The following is a 15,139-nucleotide window of genomic DNA, read 5'->3' as shown; positions in this document are numbered from 1 at the left end:
TGCCCCTCACTAACACTCTTCAAGAGAAACCTTGACGAGTGAATGGGTAACAGAAAATACACCCCTGGGATCACTTCATTGGCTCTACTTGACAGAGGATCAGTTAATTAATCAATGGAGCTGTGAAAGCCGACACACTCTGGCTAGGCTTATAAATGCCCTCGGGCAGATAGCCTAGTACCTACCTATGAACCTAAGTGAAAAGCCATTTTAGCAAACAATCATTTCAGTGAAGTTTTTCACAGGGAAAAAAAAAACTACTGGACCAGCTACTGACCATAACAAACACTACATATTTTAAAACTCAGCAAAATGCAGGGCTTTACCCACACACTCCCCAATGTGGGTGGCTGTGCCCCCCCAACTAAATATACCAACTCCGAGATTGCACTACAGTGAGGAAAGGGGAAAATTCTCGATGATGGCCAACTTTCTTTCCCTGTGAAAAAATTCCCTGAAACGATCATTCACTAAAATGACTTTTCACTTAAGTGGGTCCGATGAATAGTCATTCGCTGAATAGACTATTCGACAAACTGATATAGACCCGAATGATCACTGCAAAGCTCCTAGACAATGTTTAATGAGATAAGAAACCAAGTTAAATACTAAGCTAACCTTTTGGGTCATTTTTAAGCCTAAAGCCTAGCCACTTTACCATTTTTGACAATCAAATGGTGTACCTTGTGTTTGTGAGGTAAACGCTTTAACCTTTGTATCAGCCTCCTAGCCCTTATGCCAACCTCCCTCTTCTAAAGAAATGATACACACATATATATGTTCTTTGAAATATTGAAATACAAATAAATTGCATGAAAAAGCATTGATCCAAATGATCAAAATTGAAAATCACAAAACAAAACCTTGCAAAACTTATGTTTTTTTACACAGGGCAAGTTCCCCTGCTTCACCACACCCTTTGCTAATTATATATACTAACTGTGGAACTGCACAACAGCAGAGAAAGGACAAATTCCCTGATCCCCATACTGCAGCAATTTCACACAAACAAGTGCCTGCTAAAGGAATCAAAAGAGTTTCAGTCACTTCTGCTGTCTGTAAATGTTTGACATTATGAACTTTTGATTATATGAAGTCTTTACAGATATATAGATATGGTTCAATAACCTTGATTTAAAGACAATAATGTTATCTCTAGTTAAATGGTATGTGTGTTATGACATATAACTGACATCCAAAGACATTAGTTCAAATATAGTAATGTTGACCTGAGATAAAAGATTAATGCATTCAAAAATATAAAGGTGAAACGATATTAAACAGTAGCATTTCTTCAGATGTATTGTGATATAGTGGACGCTCAAGGCTATTAAAATTTTCTGGCTTTGCTATGAAAATGCTGTTGTTATTTAATATGCAGTTTTTTTGTCTAGTATGTATATACCATGCAATCTGGTATGATGTTAATGGTGCTGTGTGTTCACTAGACATTATGATACAGCATGCAACAGAAGGAGCAGCAGCAGAGACTTATTTGTATGACCTGTTGTGATGAAGTTAAAAGCAGGAGCTTTATCTCAAAAATGGCACAGATGTTTCTCTCTCATTTAGAGTGAGTTGTCTAACAAAGAGTAAGGACTCTTGGACAGTATCAGCCAAATTGTTGACTGGAAGAAACCCTGGAGTAACAGGAAGATCCCTGTGGATATACCTGTAGGCTTACCAGTACCCTGTTTGTGGCATACCTAGAACTTATTGTGGATGTGCATTTGTCTACAGTAGAACCAGAGACAAGCCTAAGCCAGAAATGAAAGAAATGTAAGACTTTGTTTTCTTTCGCTGAATGACATAGAATGAGAACTATACTGTTTTTTTGTTTTACCTCACTGTGGATAAAGTGCACTAAAACTGAGGTTCGTTTTCCAGTACACATTGTGTATTACACTCTCCCTAGATTCAGAAAATGGCTCACTGCTCCTGCTAATTGCCCAATGCAGGTTGGTTAATTGTGACGACAGAGAGAAAATACCATTCAGAGACAACTATGGCCACAGATATAAAGACCTCATTTTCTACTTATTAGCTTCTGTCTGAATCAACACAGTGGTGTTGTCAGACCTGACCAAGCAATTCATGTCTATAGTGGGCCATGCATCATGTTGGCAAAAATATTGGCTTACACACACACACGCACACACACACACACACACACACACACACACACACACACACACACACACACACACACATATTCATGCAGCTTTATTTATACCCTACAGATACACACACACACACACACACACACACACACACACACACACACACACACACACACACACACACACACACACACACACACACACACACACACATATACGCCCACTCTAACACACCCTCCACCTCCACGTCTACAATGAACTTACCTGTAGCATGAGTATTCCCATTGTAGTAAGTGAGTGGTTGCTCTGACTGCCTTCTTATTATGGTGATCAATTCTCTCTCCTAATAAAATTTTACCCAACCAAGTGACAATCAAATTGGGAGCTGTGGGCATTTCTAGAGAAGAACACATGGCTATTTAACATTATTCACTCCCCCTGGACTGTCATATTATCACGTATCTCTGACCATGAGACTGTCATCTGTGCTGAGGTGGTCACCAGGAAAATATCTCAGTGTTAGGACCATCTCTCTATCAGAAATGTTTAGTGTGATGGGAAAAACTGCCAAGCAAAGGCTTCCCGTTATATGAACCCTTTCTGAATCCCTGAGTTGCCATTTTTTTGTAAAAGAGGAAGAATGATGCATATCTGCAATTCTGGCATGCACAGAATGTGTAAATGCATGCATGCTGGCTGTGTACCGTACTGGAGCAGAAGCAATTTTGAGTAAAATAAGCAGTAAATCAGAAATCTGGATTCTATGTACTCATTAGCATTTTACAGTTATCATACATTAAGGACAAATATGCAACAGTGTCTGTTGTTAAAATGCTAATTCTAAACCCTATCATATGCAACAGTGTCTTTTGTTAAAATGCTAATTCTAAACCCTATCATGTCGTAGAGAAACTTATGGTATGAAGACCCCAATTTTCCCCTGTATATATATCTCAATTCTTGCTTAAATGTGAAATATGGAAACATTCTTATTCCCATAAATACTTTTAGACCTATGACCAGGGATTTAGGGATTTGGCAGGATCTGATCTGTTCTTTAAAAACATATTTAATTAATAATTAAAGTTTGTGCTTATGCTCTTAGAGGTGCTGTCTTTATTCCTGAACCATACTGTCAGACGAACAATTAATTCTTTCATATGCACATATATTATTTTCTTTGGGACATCAGCCAGTTTTTATAAATAGCTGCATATGATGCAAGGCAGAGCTGCAGCTGGCTTATCTGGTGCCCGGTACCCCTCCCTGATCTGGAGTCCCACAACACTAAGATGTGGAGAAAAAAAAGAAAAAGAAAAGGTCCGTTGTCTGACCTAGCACTCCTCCTTTCTCTCCTAAGGAAGAGCACCAGGTGCTATGTGTTCCACCCTCATGTTTCTGAGAAGAGAAGCAAAAATAAAAAAAAAAAAACAGATCTGACGATCGCGCCCCTAACACCCTACTCTTGGGGTAGCTCCCCTTTACCCTGCTCTAGCTAGGTTCTGATGCAAGGCCACGTTGTGCAGTCTCACAAAGTACTCCAGCTAAAAATCACTTTGAAAGAATCACTGCATGTCTCTGACTTTCTTAGAGCAGCATGTAAATACAGTATCTTGTGGGCACAGCCTAATTAAATTAGTCCCATATATATGGACAACATTACCACTTGCACGTTGCTCACTGGACTAAGCCATTCATACTATGCAATTTCTGTCAAGGCTGTGCAGCTAGTAGCCATGCTGCAGCCATTCACTTCAACATGGAAAGCAGTTTCCTAAAAGAGCACTCTGTAAGCTGTGCAGCTCGGTGCCACAAAATACAGTCTACCAAATGTGTCAGGTCTTCTCATGTGTTCTAACATTTGAATTGGCAATTCACTGATATTTGACAAAGTAAATTGAAATGATTAAAAGGCATTCTAATTATGTAGGTGTCTGAACTGCATCATAGCTGGGGAGTTCAACTCTAGCATACTTCTCCTCTGTGGCCAATAGTTATGAATACTACTACTCACTTTGAAATTTCCAGAGTGAAATAGTGTGATATTCATTAAATCAAGGACAGGGAGTCAAGAAAAGTTTATTTTTAAAATACGAATGCATGAATTATGGCTTTTTGTAAAAGATAAGGGGAGGCATGGAGGGAATCACACTCAACTCTGACAGTACTGTGAGTCACGCTACATCGGAAATATGAATATGGGTCAAAATGCAGTCAGCAGAATACTGAAGCAAGGAACAGCAAAAGTATTTCTTCAAAAGGAAGTAGTTCCAGAAAGAAATATATAAGTTTTATGTTCCCTTTCATATGGGGATTAGCACGCACACATACCTGCTAACCATCAGTTATGACGTCATCTCAACTCAGAAATATTTTCCTTGAGATGTGATATTCTTGAAGTTTGTCATTTTAAGCATCATGTGTTGCACTTTACTCAGCCATACTTGCTTCAGCAAAAGAGAATAAAATCAGCTGACATACTGATATACAAATATAGCTAGTAGTGGTGATGAGAAAATAATTAATGAAGTGCTGTACTGGTGAGCTGCACATCCAGATCAAATGTTAACGTGAGCTATTTATGTCACTGTCTGCTTTCCAGAACCAAGTTAAAATCATCATGGCCTTTGTTGTAAGAAGCTATTTTTACATAATTATATAACATTTTGCTCTTCTGTAAATACAATTATCTCCTTTAATCTAACCAGGAGGCAATGAAAGGGCAGTATTTATATACTACTGCACATCTACTACTCAAAAATACTGATCAATTCTGGAACAGTATTAATAGATCCACATCCTAAATTAGAAATAGCATTTGTTAATAAGATGGATCTGGTCCATTATTGTAATACTCAATACAATGAGCTCAACAAACTGAAGCTGTTGATAGGACCAGTCCATCAATAAATGTACAAATCAGGCTATGCTCAATGACCAAGAGGGATGGAGCACAGACTACAACCTAGGTACCTGGGTTTGACTAGCAGCCACAGCGCTGGAGAAGCTAGGCAGGGAGGTAAACAGTGAAGGGGTGTGGCACCCTCACCTGTCTTGGGGAAAGGGGAAAGTTTTATGCACTCAGAGGTACACAAGACGGTGTGATTTCCCTTGTGGAGACTGGGGGAAACCAACACTAAGTGCTTTAGGGTGAGGAGCAGGGTTGCTTGGTTGTTATGCTCCTTACAAAAGTGAGAGGTGGTCTCTGCAGTTAAGCCTTTTGCATGTTTTCTCATATGTTCATAAGTAAATTCTAATCTATCAGTCTGTAAACTACTACAAGCCTAGCCAGTAACCAAATGTCATAACCAAACTCTTAATCATTATGCCACCCCCAGGCTTTGCTAGGTGCATGTAGGAAGTAGGGCTTAGCAGTAAAAATCTTCAACCACCCCTAATGGCTGTCTAAATGATGGCCTATTCCAGATGACTCTTGTCTTGGTGATGGTGATAAATAGGCCAACAGACCAGGAGGGAACTGATGATTCACAGACAGTGGGGACAAAAAATATAAACAGATAAAGCTATCAGTCAAAATAACTTCTCTTGATTGTAAACTTTACACCAAAAAATAGATAATAGGTGAAAATAGCCATTTTTGTATGGGTGTAAGTCTTTCTGCACTCCATGTGGGGAACTGTGTGCAGTTACACATATGGATCAGTGTCATTTCGCCGAAAATTCTGTAGTGCATTCTCGGAGTGAGAATATTAAAGTAGGGGTGGTGTGGGGGGCACAGTCCCTCACAACAGGGGTGTGGGTGGGTGTAGCCCCCCACCCGGTACAGTTTAATATTGTCTAGTATTGTTTTATATTGTCCAGTCCCTATTAAAAGGGTAAGTAAGTAGTTTATAACCTGAGTAGCTGGGGGGCTACACCCCCTCACCCTACATTAATATTCTCACTCCAAGATTGCACTACAGTTGGGGAAAAGGGCATATACAGGGAAAAGGGCATATACACTGTCAGTACTATTTTCCGCGATTTGGACCCTATGTCAGAATTTTCAGTGAAATGGATTTTCGGCGAAATGTCATATATATATATATATATATATATATATATATATATATATATATATATAAGTCTAAGACTGCACTATTACAGAGAAATGTTAGGTGGGCATGAGAGCCAGAGAAGCTCTTTGTGTATGACCACTGCTCCTTATATTGAAAGGAATCAGCCAAGATGGTTTGCGCATGTTTTGTGTATACCTCATGGGAATCTCCAGTGAAAGGTTACCAGGCATGCACCACTGACAGCAGACCCTTGGACAGATATAAGACAGGTTATGAGGATTATATCTTTTAGCTTGCTGGAGATGCCACAGGATAAACTAGACAGTATCATTACAGATAGGGAAGTCTGATCTACCATGCTAGACTTGCTACCACCATGAGTTCAACAGAACAAGTGGTTTAGAGTATGAATAGATGGACAGACGGCTGGATCACAGGGATATTTTTATTCCATTTTGCAGCTTAGTTCCTATACATGAGTGTATAACCCAGAACTTTAATAGTTGCTACAAATTATGTCTTCATAAGTTAGACACAATACCCTGGATAGCATTTCTGGTGTCTGAGTTACTATTTGAATTTGGCACATTCATCAGTTTTAGTTTATTATAAAATGGAGAGGAGAGTTCTGCAGAAAACATGTGATAGACTGGCCTGTTGCTGATTTATTTCATAGGTTCATAGGTAGCTACTAGGCTATCAGCCCAAGGGCCTAAGTAATCCTAGTCTACAAGGTTCCCTGACTTACGCCACCCAAGAAATTTAATTTCCTGTGCCCCTGACGAGCAGAGCCACAGAAGTAATCCCTGGGGTGTATTTCTTATTTCCCATCCACTCATCAGGATTTTTCTTGAAGAGTGCTAATGAGGAACTTTGCTTGACATAGATGGGTAGCTTGTTCCAGAGTATAGGAAGTCTCTGGGACAGGAATCTATCCCTCCAGCATGTCCCTGTTTATTGTGGTGACAAGGTTTAGGTCCCTAGAGTGTGTAGCTTGGAGGAGTTGGGATTTCTTTAGGTGTAGCATGTCCAACAGCTCTGGGTTTAACATAGCTTTATATATTAGGCAGAGATCCCGTCGGAGTAAATGATATGCTATAGAGTAAAGCTGGAGTTTTTTGAGACGGTCAGTGTAGGGTATCAGTTTGAGGCCAGTAATCCTCTTTGTGAGGTACTTCTGTGGCCTTTCCAGCTGATGCAGATGTCTTGTGAGGTACATTCCAAAAGGGGCATTGTACTCTATAATGGGTTTAATGAGTGCTGAGTAGAGGGGAACAATGACCTCTTTCTTCCTGGATGAGAACCCTTTTGTGATGAGGTGTGCCACATAGAAGGATACCCTGACTACTGTGCCAATGTGATTATCAAAGGAGAGACTACTGTCCACCTGGGTCCCAAGGTCTCTTATCACACATTCGGCATTAAGTAGACTGCCATTTATGTGGTAGTTCATGGGTACAGAGTTTTTACCAAAGGGGATGACAATGCACCTTTTGGCATTGAGCTTGAGGCCATGCCTCTGACACCAGGCATCTGTCTCAGTGAGGCCCTTCTGTATGATGTCCACATCATCTGGGGACTTGACTATGGCTCCTAGTTTGCAGTCATCTGTGAACTTCATTAGCCAGAGGCCTTCTGTGTTAGCCTGTACTTCAGAGAAGTAGATACCAAACAGGAGAGGTCCCAGGACTAAACTCTGTGGTACTCCACTTGTCACTGGTTTGAAGTCAGATTTGGAGTCTGCAACTTTTACAGTGTGGGTTCTGTCATTGAGCCAGTTGGGAACCCATCTTGTGACGTAGGGATTTATACCTAGTTTAGTGAGTTTAGCTATAATTCCAGAAAAGGGGATGGTGTCGAAAGCCTTGGCGAGGTCAAGATAGTGTGTGTAAACCACCTTACCCTCATCTACGGCTTTGCTTGACATAGATGGGTAGCTTGTTCCAGAGTATAGGAAGTCTCTGGGACAGGAATCTATCCCTCCAGCATGTCCCTGTTTATTGTGGTGACAAGGTTTAGGCCCCTAGAGCGTGTAGCTTGGATGAGTTGGGATCTCTTTAGGTGTAGCATGTCCAACAGCTCTGGGTTTAACATAGCTTTATATATTAGGTAGAGATCTCCTCGGAGTAAGTGATATGCTATAGAGTAAAGCTGGAGTTTTTTGAGACGGTCAGTGTAGGGTATCAGTTTGAGGCCAGTAATCCTCTTTGTGAGGTACTTCTGTGGCCTTTCCAGCTGATGCAGATGTCTTGTGAGGTACATTCCAAAAGGGGCATTGTACTCTATAATGGGTTTAATGAGTGCTGAGTAGAGGGGAACAATTACCTCTTTCTTCCTGGATGAGAACCCTTTTGTGATGAGGTGTGCCACATAGAAGGATATCCTGACTACTGTGGCGATGTGATTATCAAAGGAGAGACTACTGTCCACCTGGGTCCCAAGGTCTCTTATCACACATTCGGCATTAAGTAGACTGCTGTTTATGTGGTAGTTCATGGGTACAGAGTTTTTACCAAAGGGGATGACAATGCACTTTCTGGCATTGAGCTTGAGGCCATGCCTCTGACACCAGGCATCTGTCTCAGTGAGGCCCTTCTGTATGATGTCCACATCATCTGGGGACTCGACTATGGCTCCTAGTTTGCAGTCATCTGCGAACTTCGTTAGCCAGAGGCCTTCTGTGTTAGCCTGTACTTCAGAGAAGTAGATACCAAACAGGAGAGGTCACAGGACTGAACTCTGTGGTACTCTACTTGTCACTGGTTTGAAGTCAGATTTGGAGTCTGCAACTTTTACAGTGTGGGTTCTGTCATTGAGCCAGTTGGGAACCCATCTTGTGATGTAGGGATTTATACCTAGTTTAGTGAGTTTAGCTATAATTCCAGAAAAGGGGATGGTGTCGAAAGCCTTGGCGAGGTCAAGATAGGCTGTGTAAACCACCTTACCCTCATCTATGGCTTTGGTGGCTGCCTCAAAGAAGTCAATCAGGTTCGGAAGGCTTGATCTGCCTTTCACAAACCCAAACTGGGTGGGGTCCAGAGTTTAGAGGCTACCAATGTCTTTGTTTATGAGTTCCATGATGATATGTTCCATGGCCTTGCAGACCAGGCTCGTCAGGCTAATAGGGCGATAGTTCCCAGGATCAGTGGTGGCTCCCTCTTTTTGGAGTGGGATATGTTTAGAAGGCTGGTACTCTTGAATGGCAGTGCTGTGGCTCACAGTGGTGCCAACGTAAGTTTCAAAATTACGCTGCTGACTAGCACAACTGTTGTGCATTTTATACAATGCGATCGTGCTGTAATTAAGTGAGTAGATAACCCATTCACATCACGTCCACCTCAAAATACCTGCAGAATGCATGCATCTAAAATTTATAACAGAAGGAGGAAGATGCTGTTTATGAATATGGACTGCCACTAGTAATCCTTTCCCCATGGACAGCAGTGGGGCATATCGATAGTGTTGCATAGTAACTGATGCAAAAATATTTACCAAAATAATAACATGCTATGTATGCTTCAAAATCATCTTGAAGTGTTGGTGGAGCAATTAAAGATATTGCAGTGCTTCTCTGCACTTGTCTTGCATTACATGCATTACTGATACAAAAGATAAAAGCAATCAAAGGGCCAAACATTAACAAGTATTTATGTAAATAATTGTTAGTAGTGTATTTGTTAGATTTTGTAAAACATTAGTAAATACTATTTAAATAAAAAAATATATAAACAAGCATTTTTTTTGGGGGGGGGTAGTGTGGAATGCAGCACTACAACTGTCATCAAAGGTTTCAGCACTAGGATGATGCATAGTCTGCAAAACAATCTTTCAGGAAAATGATCTATTTAGACTGATATATAAGAAATATAAAAATGATTACTGTACCCTGTCAAAGTGGTTAAATGATGATCTGAATTCATTCATCTGTTCTGGACTGATGCCTTTTGCATCTCTGGTGAGAATCTGAGTTTCAATCTCATTGATTGTTCGAGCAATTGTTGTTAGAAGGAGTTCCCAACCAACACGGATGTGCTGCAAAAGATACAGAATTGTCAGTTAGCTGTATTTATAAAAATACGATTAAAGTTATACATTTCATGTGTTTTGTCAAATTTAAAAATGCAGGATTTATTAACATAACCACTGACTGTAGATGAGCACTAAATTTATAAATGAACCACAATATATACAATAAGGATTATGTGTAACCTGGATAAATCATGGAGATGCATTTCAACAACTTGAACTGTTTCATGTATCTTACAATTATTTGCATGTCATACTATTCTGACTTCACTTTAGAAACATTGTCCTCTCTTTTTCTCCCTAATGACTGACTATCAAGACCCCTCTGCCTTCCCAATGTGTCCTGCAAGATCTACCCAATAGATTCACAGCATACTCTTCACCAGAAAGATCTCCCATTTAACTGGGAGAGGTTCTGCTTCCAGGAAGTAGAACCCTCATCCCTATGCAAGTTCTAATAGTAAGATTCCCCATTGAGAAAGCAGATGAGATAAGCACAGCAGATGAGCTGTCATCCATCTAATAAGGGACCGTTTCCTATGGTCTAACTCCCATCCTCCTGCTTTGCTGACAGTTACATAGGCAGGCAGACAGTGAGAGGCTACAATGAACTCATGTCCCACCCCCTGATGCAGAGAGTACATGCCTACCCAGCACCCTCCACTCCTTAACCCAAAGGAAACACCTCTGAATCCTGGCCACCACCAGGGTTCGTGAAGTAGCACACTCATCCTTCCTGTCACTCCTTGTGGCACCTGAGCAACTATTCAAACTCAAGTTGCCTGGGCCATAGTCAGGGCTTCACCCCTCTATGCCACAAAAGCATCTTGTCTTTAGAAGCTGTGTACATGATAAAACTGAGGGTCCACTTGTAACAAGATGAAAGAGCATTTTTCTTTCTTTGTTCAGCCTCTGGATAGCCTTTACCTTTAAGGTGTTCATCATATTCAGCCTCCACATTTTATGTTGCCATTCACTGCTCTGTTCCCAATTCAGTCCACAGAATGCCTCCACATGGATGTGACATCTTAACAGGTATCTGGCAGTAGCAGAATGTTGAGTGCTGTTTAGAGTTTTATGGCAGTGTTAAGATAACATGATAATTATTTATTTATGTATGCATGCATGTATGTATGCATATAACTGGGTAGGTGCACTTGTCTTAAGACCACAACCTAGGCCAAAAGGCAAAAGGAACACTATTTTATAATATGTTGAGATGCAAGGAACAATTATATCAGAAATATGATAGTGACACAGTATTTACAATAAACTGAAATACAAAAATTGTAACTGTAATTGAAGCATAACATTATATAAGACAAGCATACTGAACTGGTGAAACATTAGACAGGAGAAAGTTTGTAATGGAAAGTTATGGGATGTGTAAAGGAGCACAGAAGTGTGGAAGTAAAGCAGTAACTTTATCAACAACAATAACAACAATAAGACAGCAATAAAGCATGGAAGCAGGAAGTAATGAGAATATGGTAAGACGGATAGCAAACTGGCTGAAAGACAGAACCCACACAGTGTGAGTTGCAGGTGCCTCATCAGAAAACATGAAAGTGACCAGTAGTGTCCCTCAGAGCTGGGTGCTGGGACCTCTCATTTTTGGTATTTACTTCTCAGATGTCAAAGCGGACTGCCAAGACCTCTGGCTAACAAAATCTGCAGACAACTGTTAAGCTCAAAACTAAATGATAAAAACTGCAGCAGCATCACTTTTGGTAGATAACCCCTCCCATCAGCATCACTTTTGGTAGATAACCCCTCCCATCATCATACTGTCTTCTAGACAGTGCACCTCTACAAAACAAATATATAGTTGGGGACCTAAGCACTTGGGTTGACACTTCCTTTTCTTTTACCATCATGTGACAACTATTGTCAGGAAATCCTTTTATTTAGTCTAGGTATTTTCAAATAAATATTATCAGAGTCTAAAGAGGTAATCAGTTCCTTATAATAATAATCAATCAAGCCAGTTATTGAGTACAGCATCCCCTTTGGGATGTATCTCAATAAACATATCAAACAATTAGAAAGACCCACACTGGTTCCTGACATGGGCCAAAATCCTTGGAGAGGCTAGAAGTTCTATCCCTTTATATAGTTTTTCATAGACTTTTGAGGGGACATCTCTGTCTTGCTTATTGCTCCATTAGAGACACAATCATCTTGGACCTCTAGTATCACTGCAAGTCTAATATCTCCACCAACACTAAAAAAAGGAACCAGTTAAATAAAACAAGGAAATGGAGAGGTTTATAACCCAGCACCTTCCAAAACTCTGGAATAAACTTCCATTGCATGTTAAGCAGTGCAATTCACTGTCTTAATTTAAACATAAAGTGACTGGATGAGTATCCACAAATTTACTCCAGGAGTGACCAGTATGGCCATCCTTAAGAAAGGAGGTGCAGTCTGAGGGAAGGTACTGGCAAGGTAGGAATGGTCATAGGTTCATAGGTAGGTACTAGGCTATTGGCCCTAGGGCCTATATAAGCCTAGCCAAAAAGGTACCCTGGCTTTTGCCACCCAAGAAAATTATTTTTTCTGTGCCCCTGTCAAGTAGAGTAACAAAAGTGATCCCCGGGGTGAATTTCTTATTTCCCATCCAATATAGGTTCATAGGTAGGTACTAGGCTATTGGCCCTAGGGCTTATATAAGCCTAGAAATAAACAGACTCTGCAAGTCTTGAACCCAAGACCCTGTACACTACAGTTACAGTAGTTAACCACTAAGCCATCATAGCTGTAAATGAACAGCCCTTGAACCCAGGACCCTTTAAACTACAGTCACAACACTTAACCACTACGCCATGACCAATGTGTCTAATTCATTAATTATGTTTATCAGTACATCATCCTTGAGCTCTCCTCACTGCAAAGCTATCACAGTGCTATCTCATTCTCCTTGTTACAAGGACAAATATACCACTCCATCCCAAAATGCAAATGAATATACCCTATTCTAATGCAACCAAAAGAGTCTTTCCCCCACTCAAAAAGAACAGGGGTGATTTTATTACATAGTTTTAACTATACAACTATGCTTTTATTTCTGAAACCTAAAAATTAAGTAAAAAAGAGCACCATAATAATACAGCTAAATTATTTAAAATACAAGTCCTATATTCATTATTTTTTGTTCTTACAACTTTAACTCATTCATTCAATTTAGTAGCAGCAGTCAACTGTTGCATAACTTCATCCATACCCCGACATATGCTATGTAAAGCATGCTCACATCTGTGATCTTATGAGGTAGTGCCCTCTGTGCTCGGGAGAGTAGGGCAGTACATGTGCACATATGCCAGCATAGCTAGCTGGAGTTTTGTAAAGAATGTTATTTGACTATCACATTGAATTGTACAGATATTTGAGTTAAAAATATATTTGTAAAGTTACTTGTGTTAAAAATGTATCAACAGTAGGTCCTGCTGGACAGAAATAATGTATGCATGTATACTAGATTGTACTGTTGTAACTGATCAAATGTGTATGTTTATCAGAGAACCCTGGAAGGGTAGAAAGTTTGAAATTGTGTTACAGCTTTCAGATGCTGCCACAGATCTTAGCAAAGCTGTGTGTGTATTGTACTAGAGTCAGGTGACCAGAGGTGATGCCATCCTCTACCCATAATCTGGTTTCTTTGGAACTCTCACAGCAGCACATTGGAACCAGGCAGGGAAGATTTCTGACTGGATATATATCTCACACAGCCACACAGACAAAGACAGATATCATCTGGCTTTTGCTATGGTAAGACACTCAGCACACTTCAGCATGCCTTGCTATTGTAAGTAGTCAGGGAACAGTAATTCTTTACTCAGTCAGGGACATTTAGTAAGAATAGTTTAGTATTGTTTTCTGCATCTGTGAGAAACTATCCAACTGTATTTTTTTACATCTATATGGTTGAAACTCTGTTGCTTATTATATTCAGTATTCCCTGTTTTCTGTTTTGATTTTTCTTTATGAGTTTTTTAACCAATTGGTTTTCCTGTATGACGTTTTTACTCATTGTTTTAGTTTGTTAGTTGGGATATTTTGTAGACAGCCTAATGTTTATGGATATCAGTTGGGTATGATAACCCTGTGTTTCCAAAAGTTAAACATTCCTCTTATGCTGTGCTGATGATGCCATAAGAAGGCAGAAATATGCATGTCCACAGTTAGAAGGTTTGGCTTTATTGGCCTGAAATTGTCCATAAATAGACTTAAAAGTAAAAGAAAAAGTCATGGACATTCAGAACTGCCATTTAATTGAAACACCTGATATCCTTAAAGAGTAATTTGCATATATCCCATGTTGCTTCTGATACAAGAGGTTTAAGGTATCACACAATGGAAAGTCTAGCTTTGCTAGATTTTTCTTTTTGTGTTTTTTAACCAATTGTTTCTTCCTATATGACCTTTTTACTCATTGTTTTATTTTATTACTTATCATGAAATATTTCAATACCTTTCATTGTAGCTGGTTCCGTAGAGAATACTTTTAACATCTTGAGAGTACTTAAGATTGTTTTAGTGACACTGTGGCCACTCCTGAAAGCCTTGCTGCTTTGGTCACACCCTACCATTTGTATTAGTATTAATTTTACACAGTATAATTGGGTACCCTTTGGAAGAGACAGAGTAGCTGACTGGTGGCAGCGTGATTACCTCAGAGTCTGGGCAGAAAGGGACACAGCTAGTAAGTGTGTGTCAGCTTTTCCCAGGTGTGAATATGTGTGTGTGAAACTCAAATATCCAAGAGTGTGTGTGTGTCAGCTTCTGGGAACAGGGACACAGAGCTCCAAATTGTTCAGTATGGAGTTTTGTGTGGGTCTGGAGAGAAAGAGTCCACCCCAGGTCTGGAGCAGGTTCCTTGTGTGCTCTTAAGGGAAACAGTGTTTGGTGCAGGGAGCTGCATCTGAAAATACTGTGTGAATCCACCTTTGCTCTTAGTGACCATCCCTCACTGGA

At 40.0% G+C, this 15,139-nt stretch overlaps 1 protein-coding gene across 2 annotated transcripts in view; it reads right to left on the bottom strand.

Moving 5' to 3' along the window:
* Positions 1-15,139, bottom strand: part of ACTN2 (actinin alpha 2) — a 575,275-nt gene that overhangs the window by 57,145 nt on the left and 502,991 nt on the right. For both annotated transcript variants that reach the window (XM_044059081.1, XM_044059086.1), the window contains exon 18: positions 10,025-10,171. In XM_044059081.1, the coding sequence (XP_043915016.1) occupies positions 10,025-10,171 (147 nt within the window). The remainder of the gene's footprint in view (positions 1-10,024; positions 10,172-15,139) is intronic.

Source organism: Protopterus annectens, chromosome 1.part2 (assembly GCF_019279795.1).
Source record: "Protopterus annectens isolate FY-2018-M chromosome 1.part2, PAN1.0, whole genome shotgun sequence".
Lineage (NCBI taxonomy): Eukaryota > Metazoa > Chordata > Ceratodontiformes > Protopteridae > Protopterus > Protopterus annectens.
This window is presented reverse-complemented; position numbering and strand designations above follow the sequence as displayed.